This window comes from Trachypithecus francoisi, unplaced genomic scaffold (assembly GCF_009764315.1).
Source record: "Trachypithecus francoisi isolate TF-2019V2 unplaced genomic scaffold, Tfra_2.0 Lachesis_group4, whole genome shotgun sequence".
NCBI lineage: Eukaryota > Metazoa > Chordata > Mammalia > Primates > Cercopithecidae > Trachypithecus > Trachypithecus francoisi.
The window spans coordinates 102,781,898-102,805,992 of record NW_022681469.1 but is presented as its reverse complement, the minus strand read 5'-3'; the positions used below and the strand labels follow the sequence as shown (position 1 = coordinate 102,805,992).

The 24,095-nt window shown below is 39.6% G+C and overlaps 1 protein-coding gene across 1 annotated transcript in view; it reads left to right on the top strand.

The window, feature by feature from the left end:
• The first annotated feature begins 10,828 nt into the window (after nucleotides 1–10,828).
• The window catches only part of ITPRID1 (ITPR interacting domain containing 1), a 95,385-nt gene continuing 82,118 nt past the window's right edge, over nucleotides 10,829–24,095 (top strand). Inside the window, exons 1-3 of the mRNA XM_033193441.1 lie at nucleotides 10,829–11,009; nucleotides 12,304–12,352; nucleotides 12,711–12,754. Coding sequence (XP_033049332.1) covers nucleotides 10,847–11,009; nucleotides 12,304–12,352; nucleotides 12,711–12,754 — 256 coding nt within the window. The 5' untranslated portion in view covers nucleotides 10,829–10,846. The remainder of the gene's footprint in view (nucleotides 11,010–12,303; nucleotides 12,353–12,710; nucleotides 12,755–24,095) is intronic.

The following is a 24,095-nucleotide window of genomic DNA, read 5'->3' as shown; positions in this document are numbered from 1 at the left end:
GGGACAGCCCAAAGGAGAGGATGTAGGAATGTGGGATTGTTTGGCATCCATGTGGACAGGTGAGAAGTCGCTGAGGGTGTCTATTTTTGTTCTAGGTGTCCCCAGACAAAAGACAGAGACCTGGAATCCTCTTTCTAAAGAGGACAATCAAGCTGAGAAGAAACTGGGCATCTCCAAGATTTCTTCTAGCTTAGTCCCACTGGTCCTCTGAGGACCTGTATGGCAGACCTGAATTTTCCTGGGTATGGCGAGAAAGCCAGGGGATGGCAGATCTTACCAGTTGGCTGGATTAGTGTCCAATGTTGGATGTTCCAGTTGGAATTGACAAACGGCCTCTTGGACTAGAGCTACAGGAGGAAGAGACAGAGAGACAGAGAGAGAGAGAGAGAGATAGTGAGAAAGAGAAAGAGAGAGAGAGAGAGAAAAGGATGAGGGAGAAGGAGAGGAGAAGCAAGATAACCATTGTCAGCAGTCAGAGGTGGATTCCTAAGACTTGAGGATTTTGAGGGTTCACTGGAGAGTAGCCCCAGCCTGAGCCTTGCAGCCCCCTTCAGGTTAGTTGTGCTTCTCAGGCAAATTGCTCAAAAAGTGAAGTGAGAGGCAAGATGGGGTGGGTTCCCAGAGACTCTCAGGATCCAGCAGGACAATCAGCTGCTGTCCACTGCTTCCCTGATTGCAAGAGATCTTCTACCCCCAAAATCTGTCCCGGGTTTTGCCACCAAATGTAAGAGTTAAAGAAAGAGGAAAGAAGCACAAAAAGTGGCTCAATAGTCAAAGACAGGTTAATTTTGGAGATAAACCTGAGAGGGGCTTCTGGATGATTTCAGTCAGGAACACTGTCTCTTCCAGACTAAGATTATTTAAGGGTTCATGGCAAGAGAGCTTATCATAGGATTAGAATGTTTCTGTGTAGGGGAGAATTTTATTGAAGGGTTGGAATGTCTTGGGTTGTAGGGGAGGTTATCTTGGGGTTGACATCTCTCCAGCCAGGGGGAAGGTTATCTCGGGGCTGGCATGTCTCTGGTTGGGGAGGGGTTTGGAATGTTTCTGGTCAGAGATGTTATTTGTGGTTTATGGTCATGCTGATCTTAGCCATTAGGCTGACACCCTTTGGATTTAGGCAGTTTTTGATCAAGGTGAACTTAAAATGGCAGTGCTTGTCCAAGATGGCGATACTCCTGCTCTGTCATGTACTATTAATATTTTGTATTTCCACCAGCAGTATATGAGAGTTTCTCTTGCTCCACGTCCTTGCCAGCATGGTGCTTTTAGTGTTCTGTATTTTGACCATTCTAATAGATGTTTACTGGTATCTCATTGTTGTTTAAATTTTCATTTTTTTATGATAAATTGAGTATCTTTTCATATGCTTATTTTCCATTTGTGTATCTTCTTTGGTGAGATATCTCTTATCTCTTTTTCTAGTGAGACTGTGTTTTCTTACTGTTGAGTTTTAAGAGTTCTGTGGCTATTTTAGTTTATAGTTCTCTTTATCAGATAATTTTTTTGCAAATGTTTTCTTACACTCTGTGGCTTGTCTTTTCATTTTCTCTTGACACTACATTTTACAAAGCAGAAAGTTTTAATTTTGATGGAGATCATCATATCACTTTTTTACTTCATGGACTGTCCCTTTGGTGTCATATCTAAATGTTCATCACCAAATCCAAGGGCATCTAGATTTTCTCCTGTGTTATCTTCTTGCAGTTTTATAGTTTTGTATTGTACATTTAGGTCTATAATCCATTTTGAACTAGTTTTTAATCTAGATTAGTTTTTTGCATATGATGTCCAACTTTTATAGCACCACTTGTTAAAGAGATGAATTTTTCTCCATTGTACTGCCTTTGCTTCTTTGTCAAAGACCAGATGACTATTTTTATATCTATTTCTGGGCTCTCTATTGTGTTCTATTGTTCTGTTTTATTTTCAGCACAATGTTGAAAAGGTATGGTAAGAGGGAGCATTTCTAACTTGTACTTGATCTTAGTGGGACAGCTTCTGGTTTTCACCATTAAGTATGATGTTGGCTACTGATTTTTTGTAGATCTTTTTTATCAAGTTGAAGATCCCTAGTTGACCATTATTTTTAAAGATAATAGAAAAGGTACATGGAAAGCAGGTGTGATAGAGCCCAACTAAAATTTTCCTTGAAAGAAATAACCATCAAAGAAGATGACCAGTTATTTTGTTAAACTAATATTAAAGAACATATGCTTAATTATCACAAAGCCACTGCTTAGCAGCTCTTTGGTGAAATTTATGCTGTAAAGGTCCACATGTCTTTCAATCTTCTTGTCTGAAAAGTTTGCCTATTCATCCATTATCCTATCTTCAAGGATCAGAACCACGGGTTCCTCTTCCAAGAAGCTTTTTTTAATACCCTCAAATAAACAACATTGTCCTTTAATATTTGAAAATAATTCTTTTTACCTTTCTTAAGATGCATATTACATTCTGCCTTATAATACAGTTTGCATGAACTATTGCTTGTAATCAAATGTAATCTCCTCCAAAGATTGTTTGTACACAGTAGACACTCAAGTATTTAATTAAATTGAATTAGTAGACGTCATTGAATTTATTGATTTAATAGCTCATTTGTACAATGTACTTTTATAAGCAACTTTTAGAGCTTAATGCTGTGCTGACATGATAGACACTACAAAAAAAGTAAGTCAGAATTCCCAGGTACTGATAGCAGAGTCCAGAGTTAGAAGTACTCATTCATTCATTAAACAGTTATTGCTCATCATCCACTGTTATCTATGTCTTGAACTAAGTAGCACAAATACTAAAATGAATAAGTCATGGTCATTGCCTTCCAGGAGTTCATTTAGTTGGTGGGAAAAGCAGAGATGAAAATAAGCCTCTCAACTTGAGTGTGAAGAGGCTACAATAAGGGGCTACACAGGTTGCTGTGAGTGTCAGAAGTAGGTTAGAGTCAGGGGTGTGAAGAGTGAGACAGAAAGAAGTTTCTGTAGAATAAATTCTATTTGAGCTTAATGAAATAGTATCTAGTGAAGACAAGGTCATTGCTTATAGAAAGATCTGCATTTAGTAGGGTCAAGACGATGATGCATCTTGGAACAAGTAGTTCTGTGCATCCAGAATATGGTGTCCATGAAGGAACTTGGATTGCCGGGATGTTTGAATAGGAGATGAGAGGTGGATCACAGATGCCCTCTCACCTTTCACTCCTCCTCCCCAAAATGAAGCAAAGCAAATGTTGAGAAGGCAAAAGGAGAAATGGTAGATAAAGAGGGAACTCATGAAGGAAAAAAAATCTCTTTAAAGTTGGAAAGGGACTAAAACAGGGCTAGCAGTACGTGAATCAGTTTATCCAACTTTATCAGCCTTGAAGTCATTTCAAGTTTCCAGGAAGCAGTATATACAGTCTTTGAATTAATAGTCCTTTGCTTATTTTCACCAGTAAAAGATGAATACTCCAACTCCAGGAAGTCTGATTTTGGGTTCCAGCTTGGGCACAACTGCCTTGTCTTTAAATCCAGCTTGCTCCTAAATGGCAGGAGTGAGCACCCTTCACATATTTTGTGGTGGGAGGAAGCCACCCACAGAACAAGTCATCACAGACTGCTTGTTCCTCCCAGCAGAGTGTTGACAGAACACTGTATTCCCCAGGATCTGCCTCTACTTCACTGAATCATTTGAAAATCTTTACAAGTGTTTGTGGGACTTTAATACTTGGATAGGGAGGGAGAGCAGAAGAACATTCCTGGCTTGATTTTGTTGCTTGAGTTTTTGAGTGATCTTCCAAACCTTTGAGTAATAGAAGAATTTTATTATTATTATTATTATTATTATTATTTTGATGACTGCAACTTTAAAATGTCTTTAAAATGTGAACTCCATTGGCCAAACATTAAACAGTATATGTGGAGGCTAGAAACAGAATAATGAACTTATGGAATTATCTCATGTTGTCTAATTCTCTCATATTATACAAAAGGAAATTACATTCCAAGAGAACTTGAAACTGCATGCCCAATATCATGCAGCCAATTGATAACTATTTACTGATTAATTAAAAATAAATTACTTTTTTTGTTTCCTTGGCAATGGATTAAGATTTTTCATCTGCTTGTTGGCTGTTGGGAGGCACATAAGAGAAGGTAAAAGAAGGTATTTACTCAGCTAATTTTTGTAAAAATGACAGAATAAGCAGGCATCAAGTGATAACTCAGAAAATTTTGCAGAGAAAGATTGTGTGTGTGTGTGTGAGTGTGTGCATTTGACTGTGTGTCTATGTCTGTGCGTGTATGTGTCTATGTGTGTATAATCTCATACTTTTTCTAATTCAAATCTATAATGCTATATTTTTTCTGATACTGTGTACCTAATTCTGGTTAGTGTGCACTTTCTGATAAGTTGTCTGACTGCTAAATACCAAACAGTCCTTAATTATTTCATAATCAGATTGGCTTTGGTATTCCTCAATTCCTTGTCGGTATTCATTTAAATAGTCATTCATCCAACAAATATACATTGAGTACATTTTCCATGCAATTATGATATAAACACTAAGATCTCTGTCTTGAAGAAAATCCCATGATGGTTAAATATAAGTGGAACACAGTGTAACAGACTTATAAAACAATGTGAAAGTACCTTACCAGTGATTTATACTGAACTATGGGATGACAGAGGGGCCTTTAAAGCCCCACTCATATAGGGAGGCATGTAGACAGAAAAGATAAGGGGGTTAGGACTGAGGTATAGATCACTCAAAATTTAGAGGTTGGAGAGAAGAAAATTAGCAAAAAAGCTTGAGGAAAAAAGCTTTGAGGTAGGAGAAAATCTTAGAGAGGCTTATATTAAAAACCAAGTTAAATGATTATTTTCATTAAGATGATGTGGTTAATGACATCAAATGCTGCCAAAAATTCTGAAATGATAAGAAGTGAAAGTTGACTACTAGCATATTGACTCAAGTGGGTTATAAAGAGAAGGGAAGGTGTGGATAGTACTGCAGGTGAAAGCATTTTGCTGTGATACAAGTGAGACTGTGAGTTCTGCTGATATTAGGTTGATAGCATTGGAGGTGTTTGGTCTGAGATATATTTTAATGGCTCCTGTGTTAGTCAGTTCTCACACTGCTATGAAGAAATACTTGAGACTGGGTAATTTATAAAGGAACAAGGTATAATTGACTCACAGGCCCACAGGGCTGGGGAGGCCTCAGGAAACTTACAGTCATGGTGGAATGGGAAGCAAACACGTCCTTCTTCCCATGCTGGCAGCAAGGACAAGTGGAGAGCAAAATGGAGGAAAGCTCCCTAAAAAGCCAACAGATCTCATGAGAATTCACTCATTATCATGAGAGCAGCATGGGGGTAACTGCCTCCATGATTCAATTACCTCCTACCGGGTCCCTCCCACAACATGTAGGGATTATGGGAACTATAATTCAAGATGAGATTGGGGTGAGGACACAGCCAAACCATATCAGCTCCTTCTTTTTTTTAGTGGTTTAAAGTGGAATGAAAGGAATAGAGGAATCAGGGAAGACTCATAAGTTCTTGACATAAGCAACTGCCTGAATAGTGGCCCTGTTTACTGAGATGAAGCACATTAGAATAAAGGCAGGTATATGGGAGGGTCAAGAAGTCCAGGAAAGAATAAACAATTCAGTGTGGTACAAAATGTGTACAGACATTCAAGTGGAAATGTTAAGTAAACGGGAATGCCCTGGTATGAAGTAAACTCACAGGCTGGACCAGATTTGGAAATGAGAATTTGGGAATCATCACTGGTTTCATTAAAAACTAAGGTAGGAGCTGGAGAGGGATTCAAGGTGGTCACATGGAAGATACATTTAAGGTGGGTCACATTAAAGTATATTGTAAAGTAAAGGGAATGATCCAGTAAGGAGAACAAAAACGGTGTCCAAGCAAAGTCTATGAGTAGAATAGAGGTGATGGGGGATGTTTGAAATTAGGATTTTGGAGAGTGTTCTCTTACAGTGAAGTAAAACCATAGGAATCAAGCAGAGGGACAGATTATGGAAAGTGAACAGGTCATTGAACTGAGTAACCTGGTGTTGGCAAGCCATCTACATTGATAATGAAATCTTCCTGAAAGATTATAGAAATACCATCCTAAAATTTTCAGTAAATGAAGGTGAATGCCCTGGATGTTGATAACTATGTAGTCTGATGGCATATACTTCAAAGGACAGAGGAAACAAGGTTTGGAAGCAGCAACAAAGATCATAGATGAAATTTACACTGTCTTGAAGACTACAGTGCAGATTTTTAAAGGAATAAATGAAAGGGCCATAGCTTGAGAAGCCATATCCTGGTTTCAGTTAGAGAAAGAAGATGAAGGGACATTCAGTGAAGAGGTTAGGATGAAGGGGTATTGGTAGGTGACAGGGCATGAGTTCCAGAGGGCACAGGTGTTGGGAGAGTGTCCAGGAAGAGTGGAAGATTGGGCCAGATGAAGTGATGTTCACTGCCACAAGAGTATGGCCCAACGGCATGATGTGATTGCTCCTGTGGTCTTCCAGGGGAAGAAGGATGAGTTGGTTCTCTGAGAGTGCCAGCCTCTCAGGACTGGTCTCTTAGTTTGTGTAGGTAATATAAGTGGTACTGAGATTTGTGGTGATCATTTTTTTGAGAACAGGAGGGGTTCTGGAGGCTTCCTTTATAAACTTCCATGAATGGCATAATGATTGGGAAAGCGGCAGGTCTTAATGGAACACATGGATCTATGTAGACTTCTCTTCAATGCTGCTCTTGGGGAAGTCACTATATGAAGTAGGCAGGTGAACAAGGCAAGCCTGGACACTATTTGAGATCTTAGGAAGGCCTGAACAGAGGCTATGACAATGAGGATCCATGGATGAGATGCAGACACGGTGTTAGAGATCCATTTGGTTGCAGAATGCCTTGGGCCGTTCTCCCATTATGCAGTTCTTTTCTTGGCCACCGAGTTTAATCAGAAATGGTGGCCAAGGCTGGAGCTACAGACTACAATTATAACCTTAAAATTTAGTCTATAATTGAAGGAATCTCAAGACTCTGATAAGCACCTCTAACTCATCTCAGGGAAATCCACATTCTCATGGTCACAGAAACACTCTATTATCACTCTCCCAAATACATCTGCTTCTCAATCATCCAAACTAAGTAATTTCAAGACAACACAGGTTACCCACAAACTAACAGGGTCAAATTTATTTTCTATTAGAAAAATGATTGCATTGATTGGTGATACTTCTTTACTTGACAGTTCCTGACAGGATAAAGACAAGAAGCAACATACAGAAGAGAAGGAAAAAGAAAGAAAACTGACCAATATGAGTGATGATTGTTTTGGATATATTTTCCATTAAGTTTTCCTAACAATTCCATAAGGTGTTTATTTCATACTCATTATAGATATGACGAAATAGATTATCAGAAAAGTTTGAAAATTTCCCCAAGATATCAGAAAGCAGCAGAGCTAATATTAAAATCCAGGGTTATCTGACCTGAAAACACTTGCTCTTTTAACCAGATAAGAACTAAGAAAGCTGACAAAGCCAACTGAATGCTCCTTTCCCAAGTAACCAAGCAATTCACTAATAAAGATTAGTTACCTTGGGTCAAAGGTGTTAGGATCTATGGGGAACAGAGATTAAATAAAACACGATCTGTATTCTCCTAGTATGAACAACCTGTTTGGCAAGAAAACCTGTTTGCATAAAGATATAAAAAGTGAAATAACTCAGAGGTCAAGAATGTAATCATTGTCACTGCTTTAAGTGTCAAAGCACCAAGTTTTATGATTTCACTGTGGCTCTAAAGCTTCACAGTGAAAAGGAGCATGTATGGATGAATTTGCTCAAGTTAAGAAAATGTGAGGTCGAATTAATGTAACAAAGTCTTTTTTTCTGATTTTGATTATTTTAAACATTTTTAAATCTTGATAACATTTTGGTACTTTTTTCCCCCTTTTTCAAGGCATTTGTTTGTTTTGTTTTTACAAAATTGAGTTCTTAGTGCATATACAGTTTTACATCCTCTTTTTTTTTTTTAGTTAAATGTGATACTATATGCAATTTCCCACATGAGTAGAAGTTTTGTATACACGTGAGGATAAATGACAGCATAGTAATCAGAGTAGAAGGGATTTGAAGAAAGAGAAAGTACTGGATTCCCCAGGCATGGAATGACATGATCCAGAATGAGGACTCCTTTTGGGACCAAGTCAAAGAATTAGCAAGAACTGGGTTCCCAAAGGCCCTTGGGGTAGATGGACTAATTAGAGAAGTCTGCAGGCAGTCACATGCCATAACTTGTGCCCTGACTACCCACTGAGCAATTCCAGGATGCTGCCTGATCTGTGTCCCTTTCCAAAGGGCTGCTCTGTGGGTCAAGTGAGTGAATGCCAAAGGAAGACCACACAAGCTTCAGAAAATCCATTTCCAGAAGCAGATTTGTTTACCAGCTGGGAAGGCATCCACTAAAACAGAAGGAACAAAAGAGGTTTTCTTTATGAACTGGTCCCTGACCCTTGCTTTAGCAAGGGTTCCCATTTTCTTTGGCAAGCCTTTTTCCTGCTCTGTGGCCAAGTACAACAGAGCTGGCAGAGAGAATATCCTCACTGGTTGTGTAAGGCTGGAGGCTGAGGTCAAGTATGTCATTCATTATAAGATGGAAGTTTGGGGACGTACAAATAAAGCAGCACGTTTACCTAAAAATTCAACAATTTCTCCAGTGTTACATTTGAAAAAGCAGTCGCTAACTTAAAATTTGTCATTATGATACAGAAGCAGCAATTTGAGTACTATCAGCTACTTGATAGCTTCTTGTTTCCTCCACAGTGCAAACTCTCCCATTCTAAATGAAACTCACTTTCGGCCAAGGTCAGTGAAGGAGTGAGATTATTTTGGGGATCTTATTTTTCTGTAATACGTTTTCTGTAATATGTTATTGTTTTCTTCAGAGCTTTTGGTCTTTTATTGAATCTGACATTTCATGAATGTTGTTAAGCATAATTTTGGAGTTTTTCCTTCTTGTGAAATTTTGCACTGTCAGTGTTGATGCTGTTATCATCATTCATGCTCACGAGATACAAGGCACTGCTGAAGAGATTTATTTGTTTCCTTGAAAGACCCAAAACCTATGTGAAGTTAAGTAGCTACAATTTCAGTGAGATTTTTAAAGGTTATTTTGTTTAATGTTATGAATTCTAGTATACCAAACAATTCTCCAAAGGTTAGGAATATAATTCAATCTGCATTATTTTGTCTTATATTATTATTGAAATTTTTATAATTTGCTACCAGTGGATATTCCTAAAGTTAACTGGCTAAAATATTGACTGTTAATGTAGATTTAACTATTTTTCCCTTAATTTTTAAGTAATTGAAAGGTTTGTTTTTAACATAAAATTGACAGCCATCATCATTATTAATTTTTGTAGTAATTTAAAATTGCAACAATAACTGTATATATTCATACCTGACAGAATTTGAGTATATAAAGCAGGTAAGAAAATTGTGTTGCCAGTTGCATCTAGAATGCTCACCTATACTTGAAAGAAAATATTTACATTTGTAATAAATCTGAATGGTTTGCCTTTTTCAAACAGATTAGAAATGATTTACATGTCATGTGATCAGTGATTATGCATAAGTTTAGGGATCCTAGAAATGCTACTGAAGTTAAGTGTTTGGCTATTTGGCCATTTCTCTAAACCTGAAGAATAAACAAATTCAAATTAAAGCATATGTCATGGAAGTAATTGCATCAGAAAGTGTGGTTTGAAACCTCACTTTGCTATTTTTGTTTGATATTTGTTGATTCACCACCTACTATGTGCCAAAAATACAGTTAAATTCTCGAGATACATAAATAAGTAAGAGAACGGCCCTTGTTTTCATGGTGCTTATAGTCTGTGGAGACTGAACAATTTCTGTTGCTGTGCTAAGCTGCTGTGTCCTGCTCCTACTCTGCTAGTTTTACAGGATGTTCATGAAGGTCAAGTTAAATAATGGGGGCAGCTGATACTTTTTGCGCCAGGTGTGTAATATACTCATAAATATTTTAATTGCCCCAGCCATCGTATAGGGTATATAGTATACTCATAGGAACATACTTGGGGTCCAGTGCCTGACTTTGAGTCCTGGCTGGCTGTTTGGCTTTGGACATGCAACTTAATCTCTCTAGTCTTCAATTTACCATAAAATTGTGACTACTATATTACTTCCTTCATTGACAATTAAATTAAATAATGAATGTATAGAATTCAGCATAGAATCTAGCACATAGTAAGTATTCCACTGAGGTTAAGTTGTTAAAATTCAGTAGAGTGTATCCCCAGTTCAGAAATAAGGGAATGCAGAAAAGTTCTATAGTTTACGTAAGGCCACACAAGTTGCAGAAATAGGACTGAGCCAAGCGAATCTGTTGCCAAAGCCCTCACTTTTTTCCAATATTTGGGTCTCAAAAATAATTTTGTAGATATAACTGTTGGATAAATTTGAAGGCTACTTACTGGGTGTGCCCTCAAGTCTAATTTCTTTGCTCTCCATCCACATCCCAGACCACCAAAGCGAATCTGCAGAGTGTACATGTGGTCTGATGACTGACATGGCCACTTGAGTCCCAGTTGCTTTGCCATGGAGAGGGAAGCATTTCACCAAATTGAGACAGGGAGCTTGGCTCAGATGGGTAAGCCAGGTTCATGTATGACTGTGAAGCTGGATTGTTCATCTGACTGTAGGCATTCTGGCCTTCTTTCTGCCTTTCACTGAGCCAAGCCCAGAAGCTGAACTCATTGTGTCTGGTTTGTTTGTGTGTGTGTGTTTTAAGTTAGTTTGCAGAATTACTCTCCTATGATGGCACAGAAATCACAAGGATCTGACAACCTTCAAGAAGGCAAGGAAAAGAGCAAGAGAGACATCCTGAAGTGCACCAAGAGCATGTGGGCTCCACTGGATGAGCGGCTACCCCCTGACCCTGAGGAGGAAAGCCAGGGTCTCACCATCCCCATGCTGGGTGAGAAGGACCCTCAGGCCTATTTGAAAGCATTCCTCTGTGAGTGGTGAGGGATGTGGGAGCTTTTGGCCAGGGGCAGGTGATTTTGGAACAAAAGCATTTGGCTTTGAAGATACCAGTGTTCCTGGCCTGATGCCAAAAACATTTATGAAATGGGCACTTCTGACTTCTGCTATAGACATTCAGAACACAGACCTCCTTGAAAGAAGTAGACCATTTAATGAATGAACTCTGCTTCCTTTCCACTCCAGATATCCCTCATCCTAAGTTCCCAGGACTTTGAAGCTGTTTAGGGTCTGGGCATGAGGCTTCTTTCAGGTCATCAAACATTTTATTGAAAAACTCTGATCTGTTGGGTCCTGCAGGAGGCATTGACAAAGATTTTAATCATTTAAAGAGTAATAAGTAAGAAAATACTTCCAGCACCCCCCTGCCTCCATTATGTAACTGTTGAATGGTTTTTCTTCTTTGCCCATCGCCCAATTCATTCTAACTTCACAGCAGTTCAAGTGAAGAGCAATATGGACCTCCTGTGTCTACCTGGCTTTTATGGTTCACCTGACACCTTGTGAGGGGGATAATTCAGGCACCTCACTATTTGACAGCATAAAGTCAAACAAAATTAGCCCAGGGTACACAGTTGCCAAGCAGAATGGAAACAAATATTTAACAGAAAATGCAGCTTTACATCCTCTCCTTTTTGCCTGTTGACTATTTGTTGAGCCAATGATAAAGATCCACCTTAAAAGACTAGTGCCTTTTTAACACAGGGTGCCTTTGGCAATCCAGGGACTCTAGTGCAATTTGTCCCTGGAATGAATGCAAATTTGGTTTCTAACCTGGCAGAGAACTCCTTGCAAATAACCATCACTGGCTGGCTGCCTTAGGTAAATGTCGTGATTCAATAAGGAGAGGCACTGTGGTGATTTATATCCAACAAGAGAAAGACAAAAGTCTCTTATGCTTTCTCACCCTTTGTATTCACACCAGGTAATTTAAAAATTATTCTAACATCTCTTGCTCTTCAGTGGTTTATTTTTCTTCTCTCTCACATTTTCTTTCTTTTCTTTTAAGTTACAGTCTTTTGACAAGTTTACACTTCATTCTCAGGAAAGGCTGATCATGGAAAACAGGAGGTTTTGCCTTCAGGAAAAAAAATGAATATGCTTATGGAAGGAAACATGTGACTAAATATGTGGGAAATAGAGCGACTGAGTGGTGGCTGAGTAAACAGGGTAGCATCCTTTTAGCTGGTTGTGCTTTGACTAACAGATTTGTTCTTTCCTACTTGTAGAAGATTCCAAGCAAGAAAGTATTCAGCAGTGGCTGGACTCTGGATTCTTGTAAGTTTTGTGTGTGTGTGTGTGTGGTGTGTGTGTGTGTGTGTGTGTCTTGTACATTTCTCTTGCAAAGATCCATGAAAACAATGAGTGTAACTCTGCCTGGGCAAGGTGGGGGATGTGTAGGGATTTTCATTTTAATTGTAATTGAAGTATTACCCTATTATTGTAAAAACTATGTATCAGTTTAAAACTACAAAATAAAATACTACTTTAGTCCCTGACTGTTTATTGGTTTCTGAAAGTCCTCTCTTACTAAAACCTAACTCTGCATTTGCTCTCATCTGTTTAATTAAAAAGTAATTTAGTATAATTTATTTACACACTTTGTTTGACTCACAATACTTTTGTTTCTTTACAGTGCCTCTGCAAATGAAAACTTTCAACGAGTCATTGACCGCACTGGTAAGATAAGAAAAGCAGTTACGCTTTGCGAAGCTGAGTAGGAGATATATTAAAATACCTATGTGAATAAATCTTCTTAAAATGAGAATTATCAGAGGCTTCTAGAAATGATCAGCCCTCAAAAACTACCCAGTTCAATCCCTTCACTTGACATACAACTGCGACAAAAATGATAGGTGCTTCCCCAGCAGCAGGTTAAGGGCTGAACCCAGGCCTTTGCCATATCATCAACAGCTCAGACGATAGCATAAACTCACTGGGTTCTATGAAGACATTTGCAAGGATGTAATTATGAAAATGAAATTGTTTCATTTTCCCCATCCTGTATTATACTTTTATTTCTGAATCTAGTTTTTTTTTTTTCTATTCTTTGGTCTCAAAATTGCACTTACACTCCCTCTTTCTAATAATGCACTTGTTCACGAGAAGAATAAATATCTGAATTCTAAAGCAAAAAGTACAAGTATTTCTGAAGGAGAAAATGTATCACACTTGTTTCACTGAGGTTTGATAAAAGCATTATAAAAAGAAAAAGAAATTTAATTACAGGACTCACAGTTTCCACCTTCATTAAATGCAATACCTTATTTTATAGGATCTAAGACTCTTCAATTATAAAATGCATTCATATTTTAGGAAAAAAAAAAACCTGGCAGTTACAAATAAAAGGCAATATTGACTGTAAGACGTATCTTGATTTCACAGGTGTTAAAAATGTGAGAAAGTATGCTTCAAAATGGATGAAATATTATGAAGAATTTGTGTGAAAAAATGGCATAAATTAGGAACTTAATGGTTAGATGAAAAAATTATTAGTCTAATAGTCACTTACTTTGCTGGTTTTAGTTATTTCACTTCCTCTACTGCAGTCTTACATTAAGATTGATGATTGGCTACAAATCAGTTTAAATTTCGAATTTTTCACTACCTTTAAAAGAAAACCTATATGTATCATTGAAATTTCCCTTTTCACAAACCTTCTTTATTTTTTCTAATATAAAAGTTCCATGATGCCAAATACTGTAAAGATTTTTGCCAATAAATCAAATGTAAGTACTTCTCTGCTCATAATGGTGCAGACTCAAGGAAAAGCAAAAACTTAAGAAATATAGCCAGCATTTCTTATCCCCCTGGTGTTTTCTCTTGCCCCAGTTGTGTTGAGAGGCCTGGCACTGGTACTAGGGTCATCAGTAACTATACTAAAAGATTCACTTCCCAGAAATTAAAGACAAATCACAGCCCTTCCTCTTCTGAACCAAGTCAATGAACTGGAAAGGCACAGACATGAAGTAAAGACCTGGAGGAAAATTGGGATAGTGATATGGCTCTGAGATCAGAAACACAGTCTCAATTTGCCAGGTCCTTTATCTTCAGGAAGCTTTTTTTTTTTTTTTTTGAGACGGAGTCTCGCTCTGTCGCCCAGGTTGGAGTGCAGTGGCCGGATCTCAGCTCACTGCAAGCTCCGCCTCCCGGGTTTACACCATTCTCCCGCCTCAGCCTCCCGAGTAGCTGGGGCTACAGGCGCCCGCCACCTCTCCCGGCTAGTTTTTTGTATTTTTTTTTTAGTAGAGACGGGGTTTCACCGTGTTCACCAGGATGGTCTCGATCTCCTGACCTCGTGATCCGCCCGTCTCAGCCTCCCAAAGTGCTGGGATTACAGGCTTGAGCCACCACGCCCGGCTAGCAAGCTTTTTAATACTAATGGAATAGCTTCTTACACGTTTAATTGAGCCTTTGCTTGTACAAGGCCCTTTCTCATTGATGATATTTTAAACTCCACGGCCCGTGTGGTAGCATGGTTGGTCTTTTTGTTTTTTGCAGATGAGGAATTTGGGGGGCAGAGTGGTCAAGTGCCATGATTGTTGGTCACAGCTGGTTAGAGGCAGGTGGATGAATGGAGGCCCAGCCTTCTATTAATATCAGCCCCGCTGCGTGCTGACTTCAGCCATGATGAGAGAGCTGCACTGAGCTTGGGGGAGCTGAGAGACACACTGAGAAGGGTGGATGCTAGAACAGTTCCAGAAACTGGGGACCTGAAGGTCATGGCAAAGGTGAAAAGGAGAAAAACTGTGGAGATGAAAAGGACCCAAAGAGGAGGAAGAAAAGAAGTCACTGTCGGAGGGAAAATCCTGGCAAAACTCATAAAATACTGATAAGATATAGAGTGGCACATTAATTTCCTAGGGCAGCAGTAACAAATTATCACAAACTTGTTGCTTTTAAGCACCAAGTTCTGTTGTTTTAACAACAGAAATGTATTCTCTCACAGTTATGGAGTCTGGAAGCCCAAAATCAAGGTGTCACCAAGACTGATCTCCCTCTGAAAGTTCTAGGGAAGAATCCCTCCTGGTTTCTTTCTAGTTTCTGGTAGCCTCTGGCAATCCTCAGTGTCTGTTGGCTTGCAGCTACATAACTCCTTTCTGTGACTTCATCTCTACATGGCCTCTTCTCCTTGTGTGTCTTTTCCTGTTCTTATAAGGACATCAGTCATTGGATTAAGGATCCAGTGTAATCCAGTATGAGCTCATCTTAACTAATTAACTATCCACAAAGACCCTATTTCCAAATAACAGCACATTTTGAGGTTCTAGGTGGACATGAAATTCCAGGGGACTCTAGTCAACTAACTAGAATTCATTCTAAGGCTGGTTTCCTTATTAATCACTTATGAGGCTTTGTACACTAAGGTAGCAGCAAGATCTAAGTGTCTTCATCTTACAGGTGACCCAATGCCTCCCATAGAAAGCATTCTAGTGAGTCTTCAGCCCTTGGCCTGGGCCCAAATAACATAGATAGTTGGGATAAGGCTTTAGTGGTCCTGTTCCTGGTTTCCTCCTGGGTTCTATGATGGCCAACATGGGGCTTGGCCTTTTATGGTGACTCTCTGGCTGTCATGCTCATCTGCAGCTACCTGAAATCTCAAATCTCATTTTTATTAAGCGGGAATCTGGTTGGCCCATTTTGTATCTTGTTTGCCACCATTAAGCCAGGTAAAGCCCTTGGCACTTCGGCCTCTTAATCAGTAGAACTGGGAGGGGAAGAAAATTAATGCATATTGAAGATGCACATGCTAGATACTATACATATATTATCTTGCTTACCAGACCACCTTTGAGGTGAATATTACATGGAGGAAAATGAGGCTCAGAAAGGTAAAGTAACTTAACAAAAGCCATCCAGTTAGTAGGTATGGGAGTTGAGATTTCAACTTAGATGTCTCTGTCTGTACAATCATGCTTTGCCTCTAGAAGACTAATGACATTTACTACACATGTTATGCATGGGAACACCTGGGAGGAAAGCCCTGTGCTGTGGTTTCAGTGTCCCCTCCAAAACTCATGTTGAAACTTAATCACCATTGTGACAGTATTGAAAAGTGAGACTTTTGATAGGTAATTAGGTTGTGAGGACTCTGCCTTTATGAATGGGTTAATGCCTTTATCCTGGAGTGAGTTATTTATCACAGTATTGGGTTAATTATCACGGGAGTGGGCTCCTGATAAAAGGATGGGTTTGGTCCCCATTTTCTCTGTCTTGTGTGCTTGCTTATCCTCTGCCTTCCACCATGGAATTACACAGCAAGAAGGCCCTCACCAGATGCAGCCACTTGATCTTGGACTTCCCAGCCTCCACAGCTGTGAGTCAAATAAACTTCTTTTCTTTATGAATTACTCAGTCTGCGCCATTGTGTTATAGCAGCAGAAAATAGACTAAGACACCCTGTATACACATCCCTGTTGGAAAAGTCAAAGCATGGGCAGTGTGGGTGAGTCACTGGCATTTCTCCCTCTAGGCCTTCTGATTCTTATGCATCAGCCCTTTGGGACCACAACACAGTCCTCTGGAGTTCAATTGTTTTGATGTGGTACAATACCAACTTTTTTTTTTATGTCAGTCAAGTGTCTATATTCATAGCTTTAAAAAGATACATAAAGTTGGTCAAAGGGTATAAACTTGCAGTTATAAGATGACTAGGTTCTAGAGACCTTAAGTACAGCATGATGACTACATTAGAATAATGTAGTTTATACTTAAAATTGTCTGAAAGAGTAGATCTTGGGTATATTCTCACCTCAAAAGGAGGTATTTTTCACCCCCAGTAAAAGATAGAGATGATTTGAATTCAAGTCTGTCTGATTTAAAAGTTCCTGCTCTTTTAACCAGAAACTAGCATACCTCCAATGACTGTACACTGGTGTAAATCAACTGTCATTAAGTTTATCTCTAACTTTTCCTTACTTCTGTGAGCCAATTTTGGGTGGCAGAAAAGAATGCTCTCTAAATTTAAGGTTTTAATGCCACTAAAATATAGAGGCACATAGAGCAGATTTTAATTCAAAGAAAAATTACTACTAAGAAACAGTTCTAATAGTAACAAAGAAGTATAAAGCTATGCTGAAATTAACCTATAAATAACTCCTATAACTAAAATTTGCCTCAATTTTCACGAGTCCTTAGATACAAATTCGGTTACAATAACATTGGTACCTAAAATTTGCTGGATTATTGCCCCCTTCTTGGTGACACAAGGTCTATCTGCAAAATATCTCCCCTTAAGTATTTCTGGGAGTTATTAGCTATCTCAATCAAATATTTTCATAAATGAGCTCCCTTCCACTGCCCCTGCTACTACTCCAATAGAATCCTCTTGGTATCACCACATAGATAAATCATTTCAATACTTTCTGAGCATCATGTTCTTCTTCTACTCCTCTGGGAACCACCATCATTGCCTTTGAGCTTTTATGGTGCTCTATTTATTGCAGAATTTGTATTCCATGGCCAGACAGTTGCCCACGCCTGTAATCCCAGCACTTTGGGAAGTCGAGGTCGGCAGATCACTTGAGGCTAGGAGTTCACAACTAGCCTGGCCAACATGGCAAAAACCTGTCTCTACTAAAAATACAAAAAAAAAAAATTAGCCTGGTATGGTGGTGCACACCTGTAGTCCCAGCTACTCAGGAGGCTGAGGCAGAAGAATTGCTTGAACCCTGGAGGTAGAGGTTGCAGTGAGCGGAGATTGTGCTACTGCACTCCAACCTGGGCAACAGAGCAAGACTCTGTCTCAAAAAAAAAGAAATACTCATGTCCATTATACTACATGACTATCATCTGGAGATTTAGGCAGCATTACTAGTATTTTATGTCACATAAAACCCATGATGAAAGTAATTTTTCAACTTCTTCCTACAGGCCATATCTCTCCTTGAGCCTTAAACTTAGGCTGGAGACTGGAGACTGAAGAACAAACATGACATCAGCTCTATTTCCTTGCCCACAGGAACACAAAATTTCTGACAGAACCCCTTTTATTCCTCTCTTCCGTATTTAGCAAATATGTGTTGATTGCCTCCTATAAATGAGGCATTCAGTTAGGACTGAAAATGCTGAAGAAAATAGACACAATGGTGATAGAGGCAATATACAAATAAATACAAATATAATATGCTAGGAGGATGGATGATGAGGAAAGGCATCTCAAATAAGGTTACCTTTCAGCAGCTACCTGAAAGAAGTGAAGGAGGGGAACATTTGTTATCTGGGGATGAGCTGTTTCAGGCAAATAAGATGGCATATGCAAAGCCAGGGGGCAGGAGTATGTCCTCTGTGTTCTGGGAATAGCAAGGGTGCCTGAATGGTTTCAATTAAGTCAGCAAAGATGAGAGTAGAGGGCTAGGGGTCAAAGAATTATCCAGAAGCCAAATCATTTAGGGCTATGCATATCCCTGTAAGTATTTTGACTCTTATTCAGTGTCACAAGGGAACCCTACAAAGTGTTACAAATACGTGGTATTATCTTTGTTCTTTTTAAAAGAACAATTTTAGCTGCTGTTCACAGAGTTGGCTATGGGAGGAGGAGGTTGGAAAGGGTTGAAGCAGGGATCCCAATTCAGAGGCTAATACAGTAATCCAGAGGAGAGAAGATAGGGCTATACCAGGCGAGTAGCAATTGTTGTAGAAATGTTGGATTCTGGTTCTGTTTGAAATGTAGATAGGGCAGCATGTGCTGGTGAAATGAATGTGGGATATCAAAGAAAGAAAGAACTCAAAGATGACTGCAAAAAATGTTGCCCAAGCATCTGGAAGAATGAGTGGCAATTTATTGGGATGGGAAAAACAATAGAAGGATAGGGCTTTGCTTCGGAGATAGGAAATTCAATTTTAGGCTTGTTGTGATTCAATGCTTAATAGATATCCAAGAAGATACTATTGAGTAGGTAGTTGGAAATACAAATCTGGAGTTCAGAGGAAAGGTCCAGGAATAGATATATACATTTGGGACTAGTTGATGGGTAGATGTGTTTAGAGACAGAAGACCACACAAGTGCCTGCAGACAAAGAGGAGGCCAGGAAGATGTGAAGGACCAGCAAATGAGGAGATAGGTAATGAGGTAAGAAGACAACCAAAAGAGAAGAGTCTGAAAGCAAGTGAAATCAGTGTGTCACGATAGGAGTGATCAATCCTATCAGCTATTGTTAATTGATTATTATGAGCAGGAATGACACCGTAACCTTGAGAAGAGTTATTTCAGAGGAAAGGTGGGGAGAAGACTGTATAGCTTTCAAGTGGGAATGGTAGTAGAAGAATTGGAGACAGAAAACAGAGAACTGCTTTGAGGAGTTAAGAGGTGAAAGGGAGCAGTTAATTGAAATAACAACTGCAAGAAAAGTGAAGGCAGAGAAGATTTTCTCTTCAGGAGATGAAGCTGTTGCAGCCAGGTGTGATGGGAATGATTGCTGGCTGAGATGTACTGAGGCATATAGTACCTTCCTCTGGCCTTCCTGAAGCTGTGGGCAGAGACTGGACCTGTTGTCCTGAGACTTCTTGGGGTATTGAAATCTCTTCCAATAAAACATTGCTTACCCAAGCTCATTTGCTGATAGAAATGATTTGAGTTTCTCCCTTTAGCTATGACAGATGCCTTCCTGTGCCCCTTCTTTCTATATGAATTTCAATAACTGCAAAAGGTTGGACAACTGCCCTTGCTGCTTACATTCTGCGTCTCGCTGAAGCACTTCCCAAAGGATGGACTCTCATCTTCTGCTCTGTCTTCTGGCAAACGTTAGGGCATCTTAGCTGAGTGGTCTGACAGTCTCATCTCCAGGGCGTTGTCTGTTCAGGGCACCTGGATGACTTACAGGGAAGTGCCTCATGGGCATCCTTCAACTTCTTTCTCTTTTCCCTTTCCAAGAACTACCACCTCTGTGGGCAGATTAACTCTTCTTCATGGTCACCAACTACACAAGCAAACATATCTGAGTTTCAGTTTGGGCTGAATATGGACCCACAGACCTTCCTATAACCACAAACACAAGATAGAACATTCAGAGTCTTTTTTAGGTCAATGGTGGTGTTAAAGAGCCCGTGATTATGGGTGTTAAGGTGTCTGTTCCCTGGCCGCAAATTCATTCTTAATCTCAGATTCCATATGAAAGCAAAGAAAGAGAAAGAAAGGAAGGAAGGAAGGAAGGAAGGAAGGAAGGGAAGGGAGGGAGGGAGGGAGGGAGGAAGGGAAAGAAAGGAAAGAAAGGAAAGAAAAAGGAAAGGAAGAAAGGAAGGAAGGAAGGAAGGAAGAAAGTAAGGAAGAAAGGAAGAAAGGAAGGGGAAAGAAAGGGAAAGAAAAGGAAAGAAAAGGAAAGAAAGGAAAGAAAGAAAGGAGCCTAGAGAGAGTATCTGGTTCATAGCAAACTCTTTCCCACCATCAGCAAACGAATTAAACATCAGTGCTATCTAGCTGAGATGTGCATTGTCATTATAATGCCAGGATTATGATGCGAGTGAGAATGCATTGTCATTATAATGCAAGGATAAGACACATACAATGAGTGCACATTTTAACATGTAGGTTTATATAATTAGCACTTGTTTAACAACACATCCAAGCATAACTGTGAGTGAAAAGACTAGAAGTAACTCCTACAGCAAAAAGACCGTTTCTGTCAAAGATATGCTTGGTGCCAGTTAGTACTTGATAGGTGGTTAATTCGTTTGTCTATTTTATATTTAGTTATTTCTTCTCCTATTCCCAGAGAGGTCCCAGAAGAATAAACTCATTTCTTTTCAAAAGGAACTTGTTTCAGAATAGGAACTTATAAAATAAAAAAATCTAAATTTTCTGGTCTGTATTATAAGAAAAAGTCGGCCGGGCGCGGTGGCTCAAGCCTGTAATCCCAGCACTTTGGGAGGCCGAGACGGGCGGATCACGAGGTCAGGAGATCGAGACCATCCTGGCTAACATGGTGAAACCCCGTCTCTACTAAAAAATACAAAAAACTAGCCGGGCGACATGGCGGGCGCCTGTAGTCCCAGCTGCTTGGGAGGCTGAGGCAGGAGAATGGCGTAAACCCGGAGGCGGAGCTTGCAGTGAGCTGAGACCGGCCACTGCACTCCAGCCTGGGCGGCAGAGCGAGACTCCGTCTCAAAAAAAAAAAAAAAAAAAAAAAAGAAAAGTAAATCCAAGTAAACGTATCAATGTTCCCTTACTGCTTGTCAGGTGACAATATTCATAACAATGATCTGTTTTAGGTCAAGGGAACAACAATGTAAAATAGATGACTCTTGCTCTCCAGAATGTCACTCAAACTGTCCAGGATCATTGTAATTCAAATGTAACCTACACCAACTTTTCTACAAGACCCTCTAGTCTTATTCTTTCTTATTATATTCCTAGTTCTTTATCTTTCTTCATCCAGTTCCTCCTGTCTTAAAGTCTTTCCTGTTGTGTTCTCCTCTCCTTCTTTTGAGACCTGACCCAGGTACCATATTCTCCATAAGACCCTTCCTGACTTCTGCACTGATATTTAATCTTTCTTCTGAAAACCACTCACATGCGTTTTGGGTTCTACCCATGTGGCTCTTGGCCAGTGCTGCCTCAAATTGTTAGGGATATCATCCATTTCACTGACAAAATTATAAACCCCACTGAGACAGAATCATCTGTAAATTACCTGATTTCCCCAAAGTTAGTTGACAAAAGGATCTCAATAAAACATAATGAAGATGTTGTCAGGCTGGGAAGTCTTCTCAAAAGAGGTGAGCCTGAAACTAGTAAATGAAAGAGGGATATGGTTTTTAAAAAACAAAGAGGCAAAGCAAGGAAAATTAATTTGCTGGAAGCAATAGAGATTTGAACAAAGGCACAGAAATGAGAAGAAAGCTAAATATGTGCAGAAAAACACATGGAAGGTGATCAGATGAAAGAAACGGTTTCATGCTAGGGAGCAATGGTAGAACTTTTTCTGTTAGATAAGATGAGGTCATATTATAAATGTTTTAAAATCCAGAAAGGGGGAATAACACTTGACGTCTTAGGGCTGAGATGACACTGGAGTGTCATCTCAGGTTCTGGTTCAAATAGAAAGGTAGTTGTACTTGTGGTCTGGGCTGAGCAGGATTTTGACACTATATCTTTGTTTACCTGAAAAGGTCATGAATAATTTGTGATAAAAATTAGTGATAACTGTCACAGGTGTGGTGTTGAGGGAGTTGAAGCAAGCATGTTACGTATTTGCCAGCTCTATTATAGTGAGTTCTGGACTCACTGTAGTGAGAAGAAGAATGACAGAGGCAGTGTTTATCCTGGTAGTGGGGAGAGGGAACACGTTGGGAAGAAGTTATGATGAACTCAGGCTTGAGGTGATGAGGGTTTACAATAGGGGGCGGCAGTGGAATGGGGAGGAAGGGTCAACGATATCTGGAAATAAACAGATAAGTGGGTGAAAAAGAGCAAAGTATTCCAGTAGGCTTTAAGGTATTGAGCATGAGTGGCAGCAGAGTGTAAGAGACTTTCTTTTAAATAAGAATATAGATAAATAATTTGACAACTGAGACAAATGACAAATGCTGCTGACTGCCTCTACTAAGTGTCCTAGTCATGCAGGAGTTAAATCTACAGAAAGCTGTAGAATGCTATTATTTTAGAGCCCTGCAAACATGTAATTTGATTAGTCTATTGGACGATATTCCAAAGAACCAAATGTCTTCCATGAATCAGTCAGAAATGCTTAGGAAAACCAAAATAAAAAATGCTTTCTAAGCCAATAAAGGTGCTAATTAGTGCCTTCTGCATATCTAACTACATCTTCTCCAGTAATACATTTTGCAGGGTTAAGTGCGGTGTCTGCTGCTTCAGATGGCAGAAGTCCACCTAACAGTGGGGAGGGTGGCTGGAGACTCAAGTATCTAAAAGGGAGTTAAAACTGACATTTTAACCCATGGAAGGAGATGTATCGAATAGAGTAGGAAAAAAATTTTTCTCACTATAATTTTTCCCCAAACCAACCCATAGGAAACTTGGGGATAGTAGGACTTAGTGTTTGTTTTTCTCTTTCTCCCTCCCCAAACACTCTTAGAGAGTAAAATCTGGTTTAAAAAAACCTAACAAGGATATCCTGGAGGGGAAAGAATAGAGAAAATATCAAAACCAAGCAACTAGAGAAGCAAGTGTAGAATTGAGGAAGGCCTAGTGAGCGGTCTTCTGTTGGGCCTACAGGTACACATGTGTCTTACCTGGGGCAGTCTGAAGCCTGGTGCCTGCAGAAACCTGGGAAAATACGGGTAACAGGAGTAATTTGTCTGTCCTGTGATGGCATTTCCTAGGTGTGAGCTTCCTGCTCTGATCAGAGGTAGCAGACTCAAATGCTTCCTGGAGCCAGACAGGTAATTGCTAATGATAGAAACAAGTGGGATAGCAAGTGCAGAAAATTGGAGAGCACGTTGCCTTCAACAGATTGCTGCCCTGAAGACACCTGGGCCGGGGCTGCTGGCTCTTCCAAGTTTTAAGGAAAGTCTAGCAACCACAATCCCTGTGAAAACTGGCACATTGTGAGCCACCAGCTTGCACTTCTCCATTCAAGTTCCTGGCCCTGACAAACCCAACCGTAGGCCTCAGGAAATTTACCTTACAAATTAACAAAATGAAGAAAACCAAAACAAAACAACCACCCAACATACAATGAATAATAGTTTTGTATTGCCCTGTGCAAGGGTCCCAACTACCTGAGTCTAAATGTTGGAAAAAGCTATCCCTGTTTCCGCAATGATCAGGAAGTAAACTCACAGTAACACTGTGAAAATACCCCTTGGTCTCCCAGGACCCTGGAAGCCCGGAACGTAAAAAATGGAAATCAAAAAATAAAGCTAATCTTCAATAATTTTATAACAATTTAAAAAATGAGGCTCATCTTGTGAGTTAAAAAAATTATATTCAGTTTCCCTTGCCTTGGTTTTCTCCAAAATCTAACCTCAGCAGGAGAAAAGGCTGTATGTCTGAATGTGCTGTCTTTAGACAGACATGTGTATCATTTGAAACAAGATCAAGCAGAAAAAGTAAAGCCCAGC